Raw genomic sequence first — 16,192 nt, 5'->3', positions numbered from 1 at the left:
GTCCAACTATGTTTCCAATGCGATTTTGCACCTTGTCAAAATGGAAAAGGGCATCATTAGAAGATCCGCCCCAGATATGGCAACAGTATTCCATATAAGGCCGTATTTGAGATTTATAGAGATAGAGAATAGAATTCGAAGTAAGAAAGCTTCGAGCTTGATATAGAGATGCAACCTTAGCAGATGCTAATTTTGCAACATATTTGATATATCGTTTCCAATAAAGATCGGAAGAAAAAGTTAATTGTATAAGATGAAGAGTAAATGACTCCTCGAGAACATTATTGTTCATAAATATAGGAAGATCTAAAATATTGTGATAACGATTGGCTTTTTATCGTGACAAGAATAAATGGTAGTATCATCAGCAAACCATGCCACCTTAGATGTGAGAATATCTGGAAGTTCGTTAATGTAAGTTTAAACAAGTATACGGCCAAGGATAGAACCTTAAGAAACCCCTGAGGTTACAGAGTATGAAGAACAGTGCTGTCCATTGAGGACAACTTTTATACTATAATTGGAAGAAAAGGATTCAATAATTTTAAAGATGTTACCAGTTACACCGTAATAAGAAAGCTTATGGAGAAGACCAGCTTGCCAAACTTTATCAAAAGCTTTAAAAATGTCAAGAGCGATGGCCTTAATCCCTCCACTTATCTAATGCTTGATAAATCATCTATCTAATGCTATCATTATCTAATACTTGATAAAACCTATCGGATATTACTGTTAGCAAATCAGCTATAGAACGAAAAGATTGAAATCCATATTGATGGTCAGAAAGTAAGTTATTATATTCTAGATGAGAGGTTAAGTGTTAGTTAATTAAAGATTCAAAAACCTTGCTTATGACAGGAAGAAGTATGAACTAAAGTATGCAAACAGAAAATGCTAATAAATTTCCCCCTAAGACCATTTAAACCAAATAGGTACTTCCAGCATAAACAAACCAAAAACAATTAAAATGCAATATACCCTATTAAAAACCCTTTTAAAATTAAATAAAACACAATAGAGTATTCAAAAAACTCTAACGCTGTCATGAATACTTCATTTGAATTTTGTTAACCAATCTAAAGTGTAAGAAAATGAACAATCGCACAACTTAAAATCATCACTAAAAATCAAGTAATATATTGTAGCAAAAAATAGAAAAATATTGCCTGCAAAAATGTCAAGATTTAAACATGTAGTGAAGAATATAAGAAATTCTCTGAATAATAATAAAAGACGAAAATTGTGCGTGTGAAAATTTAAACAAAGCTGAGTAATGAATGTAAGATAATATCACATAAAAGGTCCTTGATAATAGTAATAATATGATAATCAGCGGATAAATATTATACTAAAAAAAATTGTAATAAGACTAGCTAAATACTGTAATAAGACCAGAAATTAATGTATTATATTAATGTTTTTTTTTTTTTTATCGATTTACAAGTGTTATACATATTTACATTTTGTATATTTAATTATTCAGTATTCTACTTTATTTTACATAAAAATATATTGATATTTCAAGATTATTTGGCCAAAGTTTTATTGCAACGGCTTCCAGATAAAAAACCACAAGTGTTTATCAACTTCCTATTTGCTTCTTACTGTGACAGGGTTTATGTCTGCATTGTTTCACTTATTGTGTTCTTCGTGACTTTAAAGTTCCTTAAACTTTTGCAGTTCAATCATCATGTTTTAATGATATCTTATACATTAAAAGCTGCTTGGTATCCTTTATCAATGTTTGGAATGGTGTTCTTTATCATTTTGTGTTCATTTGTTACTTTTTCTAATATTGCGTTTGGTAAAGTTCTGATTTTTTTTTATTTTTGATTTATTTCTAATAAAAAAAGTAAAATGTAAATGAATAAGTTAATCAATTAATTTCTTTTGATGATTCGGTATAAATTTATTGTAAATATATTATTAGGTATTGTATTAACAGTTTTTTTTTATTCAACTGTGTTTTTGGTCATTTTACTTTTTAATCAAATTTTATATCTAATTATATATTTTTTATATTTATTATTTTTGTAATTGTTATATTTATACATGCCAAGGTTTGCAGCAATTTTTGCTACCAGAAAAATTTGAAGTCCCATTTTCTATAAAAGACAAATTATTTTTTTTTAATGATAATTGGTTGCCATACCCTTTGCAGTGATAACAACCGCACAACCGTGTGACATTAAATCAATTGATTAGTAATTGACAAGCAGGTCAAGTAGGTAATATATATGCTTTCAAACTAGAAATTCTTGCGTTTCCAAGAACTATTTTTAAGAATTATTAGAACTATTGGGTATATGCCCTATTATTTTGAAACTCTCACATTTAAAGCTAAGAACCAACAGCTTAGATGTATGTTTGTGGTTATCAATTTGCTGAAATATCCAAATCTGTAGCATTGTTTCTTCAGCATAATAATAAATTGTTTTTACGATGCCTTTGAACATTCTCACTTCCAACATATTTTATAGTTGCAAACATTTTGTAGCGAATGTCATTTCTTGTGCCAATATGTGTTGTCTATCATCACTTCCAAATAGGTTCAATTTAGATCTGAGAAAACTACTTTTTTCAAAACTTTGATTGTCCAATTTAGATGCTCTTTATTTTATTGTAATCGACTTTCTTACTCTTTTTACTGATCAAAGGTTTTTAATGCCAATTGCCATCAAAGCCTTCAATGGTGCCCAGGTCAAAAATAAAGTACTACACCCTTATTTCAAACCGAAAACTTATTTTTAAATTAAAAGTTTTACACAGTAATTATTTCTTTCTGATACAGCACATTGTATTTCTGTGTTACTTCTCTGGATTGAGAATCTGTTCATCAATCAACACTGACATAAAAATAAAAAGAGTATAAAAAGAATTTTTTATATTCTTGAGTTTACAATAGCTCACCCTCAGCAACTGACACACAATCAGTGTTGATTATCTAGAGCATAACGCAAGTGTATGGAAAATGGAGTTCAAGTTTCTTCTTGAAAGTTTAATTGAGTAGCTGCAGTGAATTTCTGCGCTTTGAAAGTTGTTTTGAGTTTGTTTTGAGGATATGATTGAAACTTTTTCAATGATATCCTCTTTGTTATCGCATCTCTTAGATTAAACCGTGCAAGGTTGCAAGCTTTATTTTGAAAGATCATCATCATCCAAACAGATGAATAAAAACGTATTTCAAACCATCATGTTTGTCTCAAATATTGAATCCATCTGCTGGGTCAGACTTTCTAAACCAAAACTAAAAACTTTTACTTTGAGTTTTTTTGTTAGGCTTTTGTGGAAATGGGCTATGTTTGATGCCTTATTATGAAAACACTTCAATTTATGCTTACTTTTAGTAGCGAGTTCAGTTTTAAATCCTGGTGGTCCAGTTACAGCTACAGCTTCTTGGAAAATTTGAAACCAAGTGCTCCTAATCCATTTAAGTTTTTTATTTATCTTTCAGCAGCTTTCTAATTAAACGTACTGCTCTATGGTTAGATCCAGGTTTTCCGTGGCATGTTAAAGAGCTGCCAACATTTATTCTTAAATTAGCAACCACAAAAATTATAATACTTTTTGAGTTTTTTTTTACTCAAAGAAGATACTATACTCTTATCACAGAGTACTTCATTTCTAAGCGATCTCAAGAGATCAGTTAATAAGGTGCTCATAGATGGCTTCAAAGCCAGAGTTATCTTGCTTCTGAGGCAAGGGCGCTACCAACATATATATATAAAAATTACATAAAATTTTCAAAGACCTTTTAAATTATCAACATACTTATTTAACCTTTAACTATCATCTGTAAAACAAAATAAAACTTACTATTTATCAATCAACTTATTTTACCAAATACTTATTTAATCAGCACTAATCCTAACCGTAAACTTAAAGAACCACTTTAGCCAATTTCATTAATGGATTGAATGGAATTTCTACATTTCCAACAACAATTTAAGCAATAATTTGTTTTTTTTTCTTTTGGTTTAAAATCCACGTTCCTTCAACCTTAAACCCGATGCAAAAACTCAAATTCTTGTTAACTCGCCGGGTCCTGGTAAAGGCAAGGCCGCTTATTTGCCTGAAAAATCCAACACTATAATTATCTTTTTTACTTCAATGGTCAAATACTATTTAAAAAAGTAGTGCTTTTATCGTGAAATTGTCAAAAATGTTTTGTTCGCTTCAACCTATTCAACAACTGTTTACCGATTGCACTGCTTAACAAATTTGTTAGTGCTATTAGTGTCGACTGCTTCAAAGCAAAATTTAATCAGCTACCGTTATATTTACCACAATGCTTTTTCTTTCATGTAATCAGCACGAGCTAGCATGTCTAACTGTTCATGAGCTTAAGGAATACACCCGGTTCCGTCTAATTCAACTACTACGAAATCCTTTTTTTTATTTTTTATTTTGTAGAAATAGTTTATAATAAAATATTGTCATGGATTTTAAGATTTTAATTTTTTTTTTTCATATGCTGTTTTATTTTGAATACTAAAGCTTCAGCCTTAAATACAAAAACTAAGTAGAATTCAAATTGTCACTCATTAAAATATTTTCTATTTATTGTAAAAAAAATAAAAATTTAGGTCGCTAGGCGCCCGTTTAAGCTTGGCGCCTGGATCATTTTGCCCTCTTCGCCTCTCGAAGGTTCTGATTACAATTATGGTCAAAACGTCTTACATCATATAGTTTTTGTGTTACAGTTCAATGGCTACCATTAGCTAGGTTTTTATCATAAAATTTAAGTGCAATATTGGCAGCAGTTATCTCTATATCAGCATTTGACTTGCGTGTATTGATATGTTCTAATTTTTTTAATATTTTTCTTGGTTATCCAATACGTGTAAATGCACATATAAATATAACAATTATATTAATGAATACATTCACAAATGAAAATGATGTTCTTTTACTATAATATATATATATATATATATATATATATATATATATATATATATATATATATATATATATATATATATATATATATATATATAAATGTATATACATGTATGTATGTATGTATGTATGTATGTATGTATGTATGTATGTATGTATGTATGTATGTATGTACGTATGTATGTATATATTTGCTTAAAAAACTCAAATCTTATAAAAATATTTAAACTATAATTGAACTAAAAGTGTTTATTAGGCTGTGACCATCTAAAGCTTTTTGCTTTATTGTTCGTTTAAAATAAATTGTATTAGGTGCATTAATGGGTGAGTACAAGACTTACAACGAAGCAATAGTTTCAACAGTTTCATTATTATTGGGAAAATTCAGTTTTAATCAATATGAACGTGCTAACATTGTTCTTGGCCCAATATTTTTTTTTGGTTTCAATGTTGTTACAATTTGGATCATAATGAACATATTCATATCCATTTTAAATGATGCTTTTAGCATGGTTTGTGCAAATGCTGAGTTGCAAAATAATGCTTATGAGATAGTTGATTTTATATTGGAACGCATTAGAGGTATTTTTTTAATTTTATAATTTATTTTAATAGAAATTATTTATATAGTTTTTTCTACTATGTTTCATATGAGAATAAAAACAGTTATAAAAATTTTGAGCTTTTCAGCGACTACATATTATCACATTAGGTTGGTTTAAACATAGACAAAGAAAACCACAGCCGCAGACACAAGTTCAGTCAGAAAGAAAATTTTACTCAAAAAGTAAAATTATACAAGTTGCGGAATATGATCATAAACCTTTCTTAGAAAACGACTCCATCAGAAAAGGTAATAATGATTTAGATTGCAGTTTAAAGAAAAGGATTTCTTTACTTTATTTTAATATCTATATTCGCTATAGCTTGTTTTATTTATTTATTTATTTTTTATGTTTTAGTATTTTGTTACTTCGAAAAACTCCAGTAATTTAAAAAAACTTGTTTATTTTATAAATCAATTCATTAATGTTAAATTTGTCATTAATAATAATGTAAAGTTTTAAATTCAATATTTTGAATAAATGTCATTACTTTTAAATAGGATGTTATGAATATGATTTACTTTTAGTGGAATATAAAAACATATATGCTGTTGAATTAAAAAACATTATATGCGAAGATTTGTTATCGAAATTCGATTACTTATTGAACGAGAACAAACTCGATATGGAAATAAGTGAAACAATTGATCAAATATTCGATAAAGATTTGTTTAAAAAGTTTATCGATTGTATGAAGGTTGCCTATAATATTAATTATAAAAAAACCAAACGTAAAAAAATGAATGAAGTTATTATAATGGACATAGAGGAAGAAATATTTTAATTTTTTATTTTTTTCAGTTTTTTACGTTTTTTTTATTTGTTTTCTTATTTAACCAAATATTGGTTTCTAGCATGTTAATATCTTTTTTATTGTAACTGTTACTTTTAATTTATGTTTGATATTTATGAGACACTTTATGACAAAAGCACGGAGCTTTTTAATTTATTTAATTTAATTACGTGACTTTTTATGATTTGACTTTAAACCATGTTTAAAGTTGGACAATCTTGAAGATATCAGAAACACTAAAGAACTTAAAAAGACTAGTTTATATTCTTTATAGTTCATAATAATTTAATTTAAAATTATTATTTTTTTGATTAAGTAATTAAGTTACTCAATTGTTTTGTTAACTTTAAAATTAAAATGGATTTCCAAGTTAATACTAAATTTTTAGGCGATGAATGTTTCAAACAAAAGGTATAACTATCTTCTTTAGTTTTCAAACAAATAAAATTGAGTTTATTCTTTCCAAGTATAGCTTTTAGATAAAGCTATGATTGCGCTTAGTTAACACTATAAGATAAAAAAATTCTTAATGTTTTGGGAAAATAAATGCGCTAACAAAATGTTTCATGGAAACTAACGACCATGCTCTTAACGTTTAAGATGGTCATATGTGTTTATTGAGTACACATAAATAATAATCACTTTTGGAGTTTTCCAAATTCGATTAGATGTGCAGAGTTACCTAATTCTGAGAAAAATACTTTTTCAATGTTTTCAAACTTTTAATTATTGATTAGAGTCCTCAAATCAACTCAAAGAATCAGCTTCATTTCTAACATCAACTTTGTCTCTTTCTACTATTCTAGCTCAATTTGTTTTTAATTTTTATTATTGTTATTAATAAAGTTATTAAATTTTAAACAATGCATTAAAACAACTCCAGTTGGCGCAAGAACGTTTTGCAAATGTTTTATAGTCGCTTCAGCGATAATTGTATCAGTAAAAAAATTTAAAAAACGTTCTACAAATGTTTTAACAATTTAATTTTAATAATAAAAATTTATTATTTGATTTATAATTTTGCAAGGTTTTTGTGAGACCTTTGAGAAACTGCGCATGTGCAGTTTTACATTAAAAAAAGTACTGTCACTTTTCTCTAGAAACTTTAACAACTGTAAAAAAACACTTTTTTTTAATTTTTTATAGATTATAAGATTGTAAATGATATATAATAGGGTTTAGCTTTTGCCAAAAATATACCAGTAAATCTGTTAAATTGTTTTACCAATTTACCGGTAAAAAGATGTCGGTAAATAATAATTTTTCCAATATTATGCTATAAATTACACAATTCATTCAATATCCCCAGTTATGAAGTTATTATACCTTTTTTTTTTCTACCTTTACGAATAATATTTTGCTGTAAAAAGAAGTTAAGATTTTTTGCCGCACATAATAGGGTAAGTTAAAGATTTTTGGGCAGTTGAGTGAAAATTTGCTGCAAACATCATGGATTCTGAACAAACGGTTTCCAGAAGAATACGAATATCAATTGGAGCATTAATTTTATCTAAAACATAGAAATAATTTGAAAAACAAATAAATTGTTTATTTCTTTTTATTTGTTTGTTTTCAATTTAATATTTTTTTTAACAATTTCCACAATTCAACGAGGTAAAATTCAATTTTTGTGCGTTTTGTATATATATTAAATTTAGTAGATTTATTGACAAAAATTTAGTTAAAGAAGGTATTGATATCTGCAATAGTGATGTCAAAAAGACTAATGATCATAAAAAATATTTTAAACAAGGCTTTGGACAAACTTAATTGCACTTCTTTAAGTACTGCCTTTGCAAGAAAATAGCAGAGAAGTTGCCTTTAATATTGCAGGTTGTTTTGCAAAAAAATTTCAAAAAGATTTGGTAAATGCTGTCATAAACTAATGGTTGGAGTAGATAAATATGATTCCTTAGATAATTAGTATATTGAAGTTTTATCAAGGGGAGGATTGACTATACCATCTACCAACCTGGGTAGTTATGCTTGTTACGCTTTTGCAGTTTAATACTTTACTTTTGATGCAATTAACAACACTTATTCGCCGTTCAGAACAACTGCTCTGTTTGTTTTGAAAAAACCTCTATTCAAAGAAAATGTCCTTTGTCTTGATCACCTAAAACTTGGGATATTATATATATATATATGTATATATATATATATATATATATATATATATATATATATATATATATATATATATATATATATATATATATATATATATATATGTATGTATGTTTGTATGTATGTATTTATATATTATTCCACTTGTTTCTTTATGAATCAAAGTATATGTAAATTAGGTTTTATACATAAATAAACACATAATTGTTCAACCGATACGTATCTATTTAAATACATATTGCTCGTAAAAGTGCGTGTATAATAATAAAATGCATTTTATTTTATAATACCATTTATTTAAAAATGTAATAAGTGTGTATATAATGTATATAAATTTTCTAAAAATTTAAAGCAAAAGAAAATTTACATAAAACAAGGTATAAATCAAATAAGTTTGATATAGAATGTATAAAAACTTATTTGCTCAAAAAGTAAACTTATTTGTTTACGTTTGTTTTGATAATACACCATTTTTTATTTCTCTTAACATAATAAAAAATTCCTCCGATAGGAATTTTAATTGTAGGGTATAGCAATGTAGATTATAGAGTTAACACCCTTCCGATAACTAAATTTACTTCTGCGGTTAATCAAACGGTGATAATAATACGAGTTTGTTTTATTGCTGGCGTTAAAAATCATCGTTTTACTTTTAACCAGCTGATAGCTTATTGTCGGATCCAAAAGGGGGTATGGGGGTATGCGATTCATCCCTCCCACCTCCCCAACCAGAACCTGAAAATCCAAAAATACATATTAGAGGACCTTTTTATTGGTATTATATATTAATATATTATATATGTATAATAATGATTACTGAAAAAGTTAAGAACTGCAACAATTTCACTGAACTTGCAATAGCAAATTATCTACTGTGTTATAAAAATCTAGTTGTTTATGAAACGTAATTTTGTAATTCTATAAAAAGATATATCTCCTTAAATTAGTTTCTAAGTTCCATTTAAAATAATAAAATTTTTAATGAAATGTTTAAATTAAATTAGTAAACTTCAATGTTTAACTTTTAAAACTCGATTTAAAAATTTATTTAACGGCTTTGATATATATTATTCCATTCTGATTTGATATGTATAAGTGTAATGTTAATAACATAAAATCAAAGTAAAAAAATAATCTTTATTCTTTTTTATAAAAGTACTTCATTTTTACAAAAACATAGCATAGTGATTAATCTAGTGAAATACCGATGAAAATGTTCTACTGGTCAGCAAAAAAACTAGACCACATCATGCACAGAAAAAATTTAGCGTTTGAACTTCAGGAAAAGTATGCAAGAGTAATACTTTGACATGCTATCCACTTTTAAGTCCCGAGTTATAAAATATTTGTTTTTAAATATAGTCATCATTACTCGAAAGATATTTTTATACATACTTTAGCAACTTCCAAAGAGCAAGAGAAAAACTAAAGTTTTCAGAAAAATCATCTAGTTTAAATATTACTAAAATTAAAAACACACACACAAATGCAACAGGTATGCTATAAAGAAAGAGGTAATCTTTTTGTAATAAATTTTGAACTTGTGTACAAATTTATAAAATGCTCAAGTAACTTTACTACCAACATTGAAGAATGTAATAAAAAATTAACAATCATTATTGTGTTTGTAATATGTATGCACACAACACTTCTGGATAAATGAAACAAAAAAAAATATTATGAAATTATTCTGTTTAAGAAAACCTCGAGGGTTTCATCTGTTTAAGAAAACCTGTGTCTAACTCTTGCATTAACTAAAAATTAAAGCCAAAAAGCTAGATATGCAACAATATAAAGTCAGGATTTTCATGGGACATACTTCTACAGAGCTTTAATACATTATATTGCATAACACATTATTTCGAATGCACGTGACGTCACTCTATAATGCTATTAGTGTATGTGTACGTATATATATATACATACATAAACTACATATATTTATATTATTATATATATATATATATATATATATATATATATATATATATATTATATATATATATATATATATATATATATAATATATATATATATATATAGTATCGGACAAAACGAGTGCAACCAAGTAATGCTAATTTAGTTTTTTTATATAAAAGTGCTGCATTTTTTCAATTTAGAAAAATAACTATGTAACTGTTTAGAGACAAAATTCTTCAAGTTTTATTCATCACAAAGTTCATTATTTGTACACGAAATTTATTAAATTTTTAAAAAAGCATTAAAAAAAATGATTTCCTTCTGAACAAAACAAGTGCAACTCGACAAAATGTTGATCAAGCTGTATTTCGCTATAGATAGATGGTTGTCTTGAAACAACTGCTTGACTACTTTTGAAGTGTGTTTCGAAACGTTGTCTCGCTGAAAAATCCATTTTATTGGCATATTCCATTCAGCATGTGGTAACATAACATCTTTCAGGATATTTTTATACATGAAACGGTCCATTATTTCATCGTTTCGATGCATTGGACCTAGACCGTTAGCAGAAAAACAGTCCTAGACCATTACATTGCCTCCACCATGCTACACGGTCTTATGGCAGTAACGTAAATCGAGGCGTTATCTGGCCGGTCGACGTACACGGCAAATGCCATCGCTCCCAATGATGTTGAACTTCGATTCATCACTGAACAGTTCGCCATTTCTGCACATTCCAGTCAATATGAGATGTAGCAAATAGAAGTCTCTTCTTCTGGTTTTTAGTGAAATCAGCGGTTTCTTTGCATTAAGTCGAGAAAACAATCCGGCTTCAACAGCACGTCATCTAATTGTTCGATCCGATACAGGCAGCTCTAATTGCTTTTGTATCTTGACTGATGATATCCAGGGATCCTTCTTGACGGATCTGACGACCATAGAATCATCTTTAGAAGTTGTGGAATGCGGTCTTCCACCTTTGTTATCCGCTGCCAACTTCCCCGTAGAACGATATTTGGAACATAGTCTTGATACGGGCCATTTTTTTCACGCGATATTTATCACAAATAGTTTTTTGTGACATTCCACTTACGTAATCGCCAATAATTTTCTTTCTTAGTTCCAATCCAAGACTGTCGGAAGCCATTTTTGCACTTGAAGTCACAAAAATAATAAAAATAAATAATAACGCTTCTCAAGGCTTACCGTGTTACATTTAACTAGTGATGATACAATAATGCTCTGTGGAACACAACGTCTTGGTTGGATGTGGACTGTGTTGATGTAATGAAACACTTGTTGTATTTTACTTCTTGTATTGATGTTCTTCGATAAAACACTTTGATAAAACTCACTTCGATAAACTGTCTTGATAATACTGACTGATTGACTTCCATATACTGACTGAATTACATTTCGATTTACATGTCTCTTATATAGTAAAATGAACCTGTGTAAACCTATGCTGGAAGATTCTAGATGCTTTTTTTTGATGCTTCTGGAAGCTTCTGGATGCGTCTGGATGCTTCTGAATGTTTCTGGATATTTCTGGATGCTACTGGATGCTTCCAGATGCTTTTTCTGGAAACTTCTGGAAGCTTCTGCATGCTTCCGGAAAGTTCTGGAAACGTCTAGATACTTCCTTTAATTATTAAAAAACTTCTGTGACGTTGACACGGACCAGACTTAAGAAAATAAAGCAAACCAAAAAAGTTGCGCTTTTTTTGTCCGCTGCAAAATAGCTCTCGTCAACGAAAATCTGCCTGTGTGCTCTCATCTGTCAGCTGATTGCTCATGTCATGGCATGCTATGACTCCAGACTCCTAAATTGTTTGCTGTGGTAGTATAGTTCGTTTCGTTTTTAAGATATGTAAATTTAAGAACACTTTTTAGCAATGTTCGATGTTGGTTGCAAATTTTTTGTCTAATACTGTATATATATATGTATATATATATATATATATATATATATATATATATATATATATATATATATATATATATATATATATATATATATATTTATATATATATATATATATTTATATACATATATATATAAGTATATATATATATATGTATATATACATATATATATATATATATATATATATATATATGTATATATATATATATATATATATATATATATATTTATATATATACATATATATATATATAGTATATATATATATATATATATTTTTATATATTAATGTATATATATATATATATATATATATATATATATATATATATATATATATATATATATATATATATATATATATATATATATATATATATATATAAGGTAAGTATGGGTATTAAGGCCCACCTAACAGACTTTTGGTCATTTAGGCTTTAAAAATTAGGTTTAAAATAATATTTTCGATTGCTGCTTAAGATTAATCATTCCTTGATGTAAAAATCTTATCTGCATATTGAGGAAATAATTATAACAAAAGTTATTCATGTTTTTGTAACATACCTTAATTGGGCCTTATTACCCCCATATGCGGGTAATAAGGCCCATGTAAAAAATACAAAAAAGAAAAACCAGAAAAAAGTTTGGAAACATTCCTTTAATGCATAGTTATCTCACATTTATAAAATAATAAGTAATCTTGCATATTTATATACCTTAAAAGAATCAATTTTTTATACAACAGTGAATAACAACAGAAAATTAAAAAATTCAATAAAGAAATGTTACAAAGAAAAACATTATTCTTCGCAGAATGGACATACTAATTCTTCCTCATCTTCAGAATCATACCCCATGCACGCCTCTTGGTACCATACTTTACATTTACATCATTGTCGCATACTTTCTACAGACTTTTGCTGGCATAACAAACAAAACCAATCATTCATATCCACACTTACAGACTTACTTTTCTTTGCACTTGGTTTTCCTTTGCCTTTATTTTTTTTATTAACAGCTTTAGAAGTGGAAGATTGAGAATAATCTTTTTTCAGGTCTTTAGAAACATTTGCTTTTCCTTTGCCCTTATTCTTATTATTAACAGCTTTAAAAGTAGAAGATTGAAAATCTTCTTTCGTTAGGGCTTTAGCAACATAGTTAAAACTTTTTTTGCGACCGACCATAGCCATATTTTTCTTTTTAGCAGAACTCGGCATTAAATCATTGAAATTTGCATTAAGATTAATTTCAGGTTGATCGACTGAAACTGTTGAGGGACTGGGTTGGGTGACTGAAGCTGGTGAAGGACCAGATTCAGTGGGCCGATTTTTAGTGGGCCTTATTACCCGCTTTGAACCTGTTACGTTTATCGATAATGTATCTTTTTGTTTCAACACTTGCATAAATATTACATGATGAGTAATGATAACGAATAAGTACTTAATGCAAATAAATGCAATTGAAAAAAATAGAAGCTATATAAAATATTTTAAAATGTAAAAACATGTATCTTAAAAATTAGACTTAAGCAATTTTTGACGAAACTAACAAAGTAATCTTGCTTTGTCGAACGCGCGGTAAAGAAATGCTGATTTTTTTTTGCTGCCAGTGATAAAACCAGATAACTCTAATATTTTAATGTCGAAAAAAAGTTTTACAATTTATTTTTTCCCTAAGTTTGGATTAGTGGGCCTTATTACCCGCCGGGCCTTAATATCCATACTTACCTTATATATATATATATAGTATATATATATAAATATATTTATATATATATATTCTATATATATATGTTTATTTTAACCTGTTTGCTGTAGGATTAAAAACATTTTATTATTTTAACTTGTTGTTGATATAAAGGTAAGGTCAATATTTATGCAACTTATATAAAATAATAACATATCATATTTGTATTGAATTAGAATTAGATATAAAATGGGACGAGGAAAACATTGCACAGCGATAGAAAAAAAACTTATTAAAAATTAAAAAAAAAAAAAGGAAAAACTTACAAGGAAATTTCAGTTACGATGGGATGTTCTCAAAATAAAGTTACAAATGCCTTAAAACCAGAAAAATCACGTGAGAATAGAGGAATACCACGCAAAACGTGTCAGCGTACGGATCACATTACAATTATTTCAAAAAAAGACCCATTCAAGCCAGCAACAAAAAATTTAAATGAAATTAATGAAAATATTAGTGTTTGGACAGTTAGAAGAAGGCTCTTAGAAAGTAAGTTGCCAGCTCGAACTCCGAGGAAAGTACCATTACTTGGTAGAAAGAACATTATGAAAAATTTTTTTTTTGCAAAAAATCGTATTGCTTGGCGGGGACCAGATATGACCAAAAAATGGCGTAATATTTTGTGGAGTGATGAAACTAAGATTAATTTATTTAATTCTGATGGAAAACAGTATGTAAAAAGACCATCAAAGCAAGAACTTTTACCTCGCTTCACTGCGAAAACAGTGAAACACGGCGGAGGAAATATAATGGTGTGGGGTTGCTTTTCCTGGTACGGTGTGGGGCCACTTTTTTGGATCAAAGATATTGTGACCCAATATACATACGTAGACATACTAAATAATGTCATGTTGCCATTTGCCGAAGAAAATATGCCGATAATTTGGCATTTCCAACAGGACTGCGACCCAAAACATACATCCAAAGCTGCGAAAGAGTGGTTTACGACCAATAATGTAAAAGTTTTAGAATGGCCACCTCAGTCACCGGATCTAAATCCTATTGAAAATTTATGGAGGCAGTTAAAATTTAAAATTTCTGAACAAAATCCAAAAAATAGAAATAAACTGTGGATGATGCTCCAGAAGGCTTAGTACAGCATTCTTGCTGAAGTTTGCAGAAAACTAGTGGATTTAATGCCGTCAAGAGGCACGGAAGTATTAAAAAATAAAGGGTATGCAACAAAACATTAATAATTTGCAACACTATTGACTTCGATCTTCATTTTTTATTTTACACCTATTATTTTGCTCGGTGTGGAATTTATTTTTTTAAATTAAAATATATTATATAAATTTAATAACTTAATTTTTATTAATTTCTGTTTATTTATGTAATAAAATAAAAGTTTTAATAAAAATTCAAATTTTTATTTTATTTGTTTCAAAGATATTCTCGTATTTGTTAATTTTTTGGTTCGCACCTATTATTTTGCTCGCCACTGTATGTATATATATATATATATATATATATATATATATATATATATATATATATATATATATATATATATATATATATAGTCAGAATATGGAAGTCAATCAGTCAGTATTATCAAGACAGTTTATCGAAGTGAGTTTTATCAAAGTGTTTTATCGAAGAACATCAATACTAGAAGCAAAATACAACAAGTGTTTCATTACATCAATACAGTCCACATCTAACCAAGACGTTGTGTTCCACAGAGCATTATTGTATCATCACTAGTTAAATGTAGCACGGTAAGCCTTGAGATGCGTTATTATTTATTTTTATTATTTTTGTGACTTCAAGTGCAAAAATGGCTCCCGACAGTCTTGGATTGGAACTAAGAAAGAAAATATTTGGCGATTACGTAAGTGGAATGTCACAAAAAACTATTTGTGATAAATATCGCGTGAAAAAATGGCCCGTATCAAGACTATGTTCCAAATATCGTTCTACGGGGAAGTTGGCAGCGGATAACAAAGGTGGAAGACCGCATTCCACCACTTCTAAAGATGATTCTATGATCGTCAGATCCGTCAAGAAGGATCCCTGGATATCATCCAGCAATTAGAGCTGCCTGTATCGGATCGAACAATTAGACGACTTGCTGTTGAAACCGGATTGTTTTCTCGACTTAATGCAAAGAAACCGCTGATTTCACTAAAAAACCAGAAGAAAAGACTCCTGCTTGCTACATCTCATATT

General features: G+C 28.1%; 1 protein-coding gene across 1 annotated transcript in view; it reads left to right on the top strand.

Moving 5' to 3' along the window:
- Positions 1-6,436, top strand: part of LOC136080706 (uncharacterized) — a 172,441-nt gene extending 166,005 nt beyond the window's left edge. Inside the window, exons 26-29 of the mRNA XM_065797696.1 lie at positions 1,526-1,804; positions 5,215-5,484; positions 5,615-5,755; positions 6,035-6,436. Of these exons, the coding sequence (XP_065653768.1) occupies positions 1,526-1,804; positions 5,215-5,484; positions 5,615-5,755; positions 6,035-6,291 (947 nt within the window). The 3' untranslated portion in view covers positions 6,292-6,436. The remainder of the gene's footprint in view (positions 1-1,525; positions 1,805-5,214; positions 5,485-5,614; positions 5,756-6,034) is intronic.
- Positions 6,437-16,192: the final 9,756 nt, after the last annotated feature.

Source organism: Hydra vulgaris, chromosome 05, assembly GCF_038396675.1.
Source record: "Hydra vulgaris chromosome 05, alternate assembly HydraT2T_AEP".
Taxonomy (NCBI): Eukaryota; Metazoa; Cnidaria; class Hydrozoa; order Anthoathecata; family Hydridae; genus Hydra; species Hydra vulgaris.
Note: the sequence above shows the minus strand (reverse complement) of the source record. Positions and strands in the feature narration are given on the sequence as shown.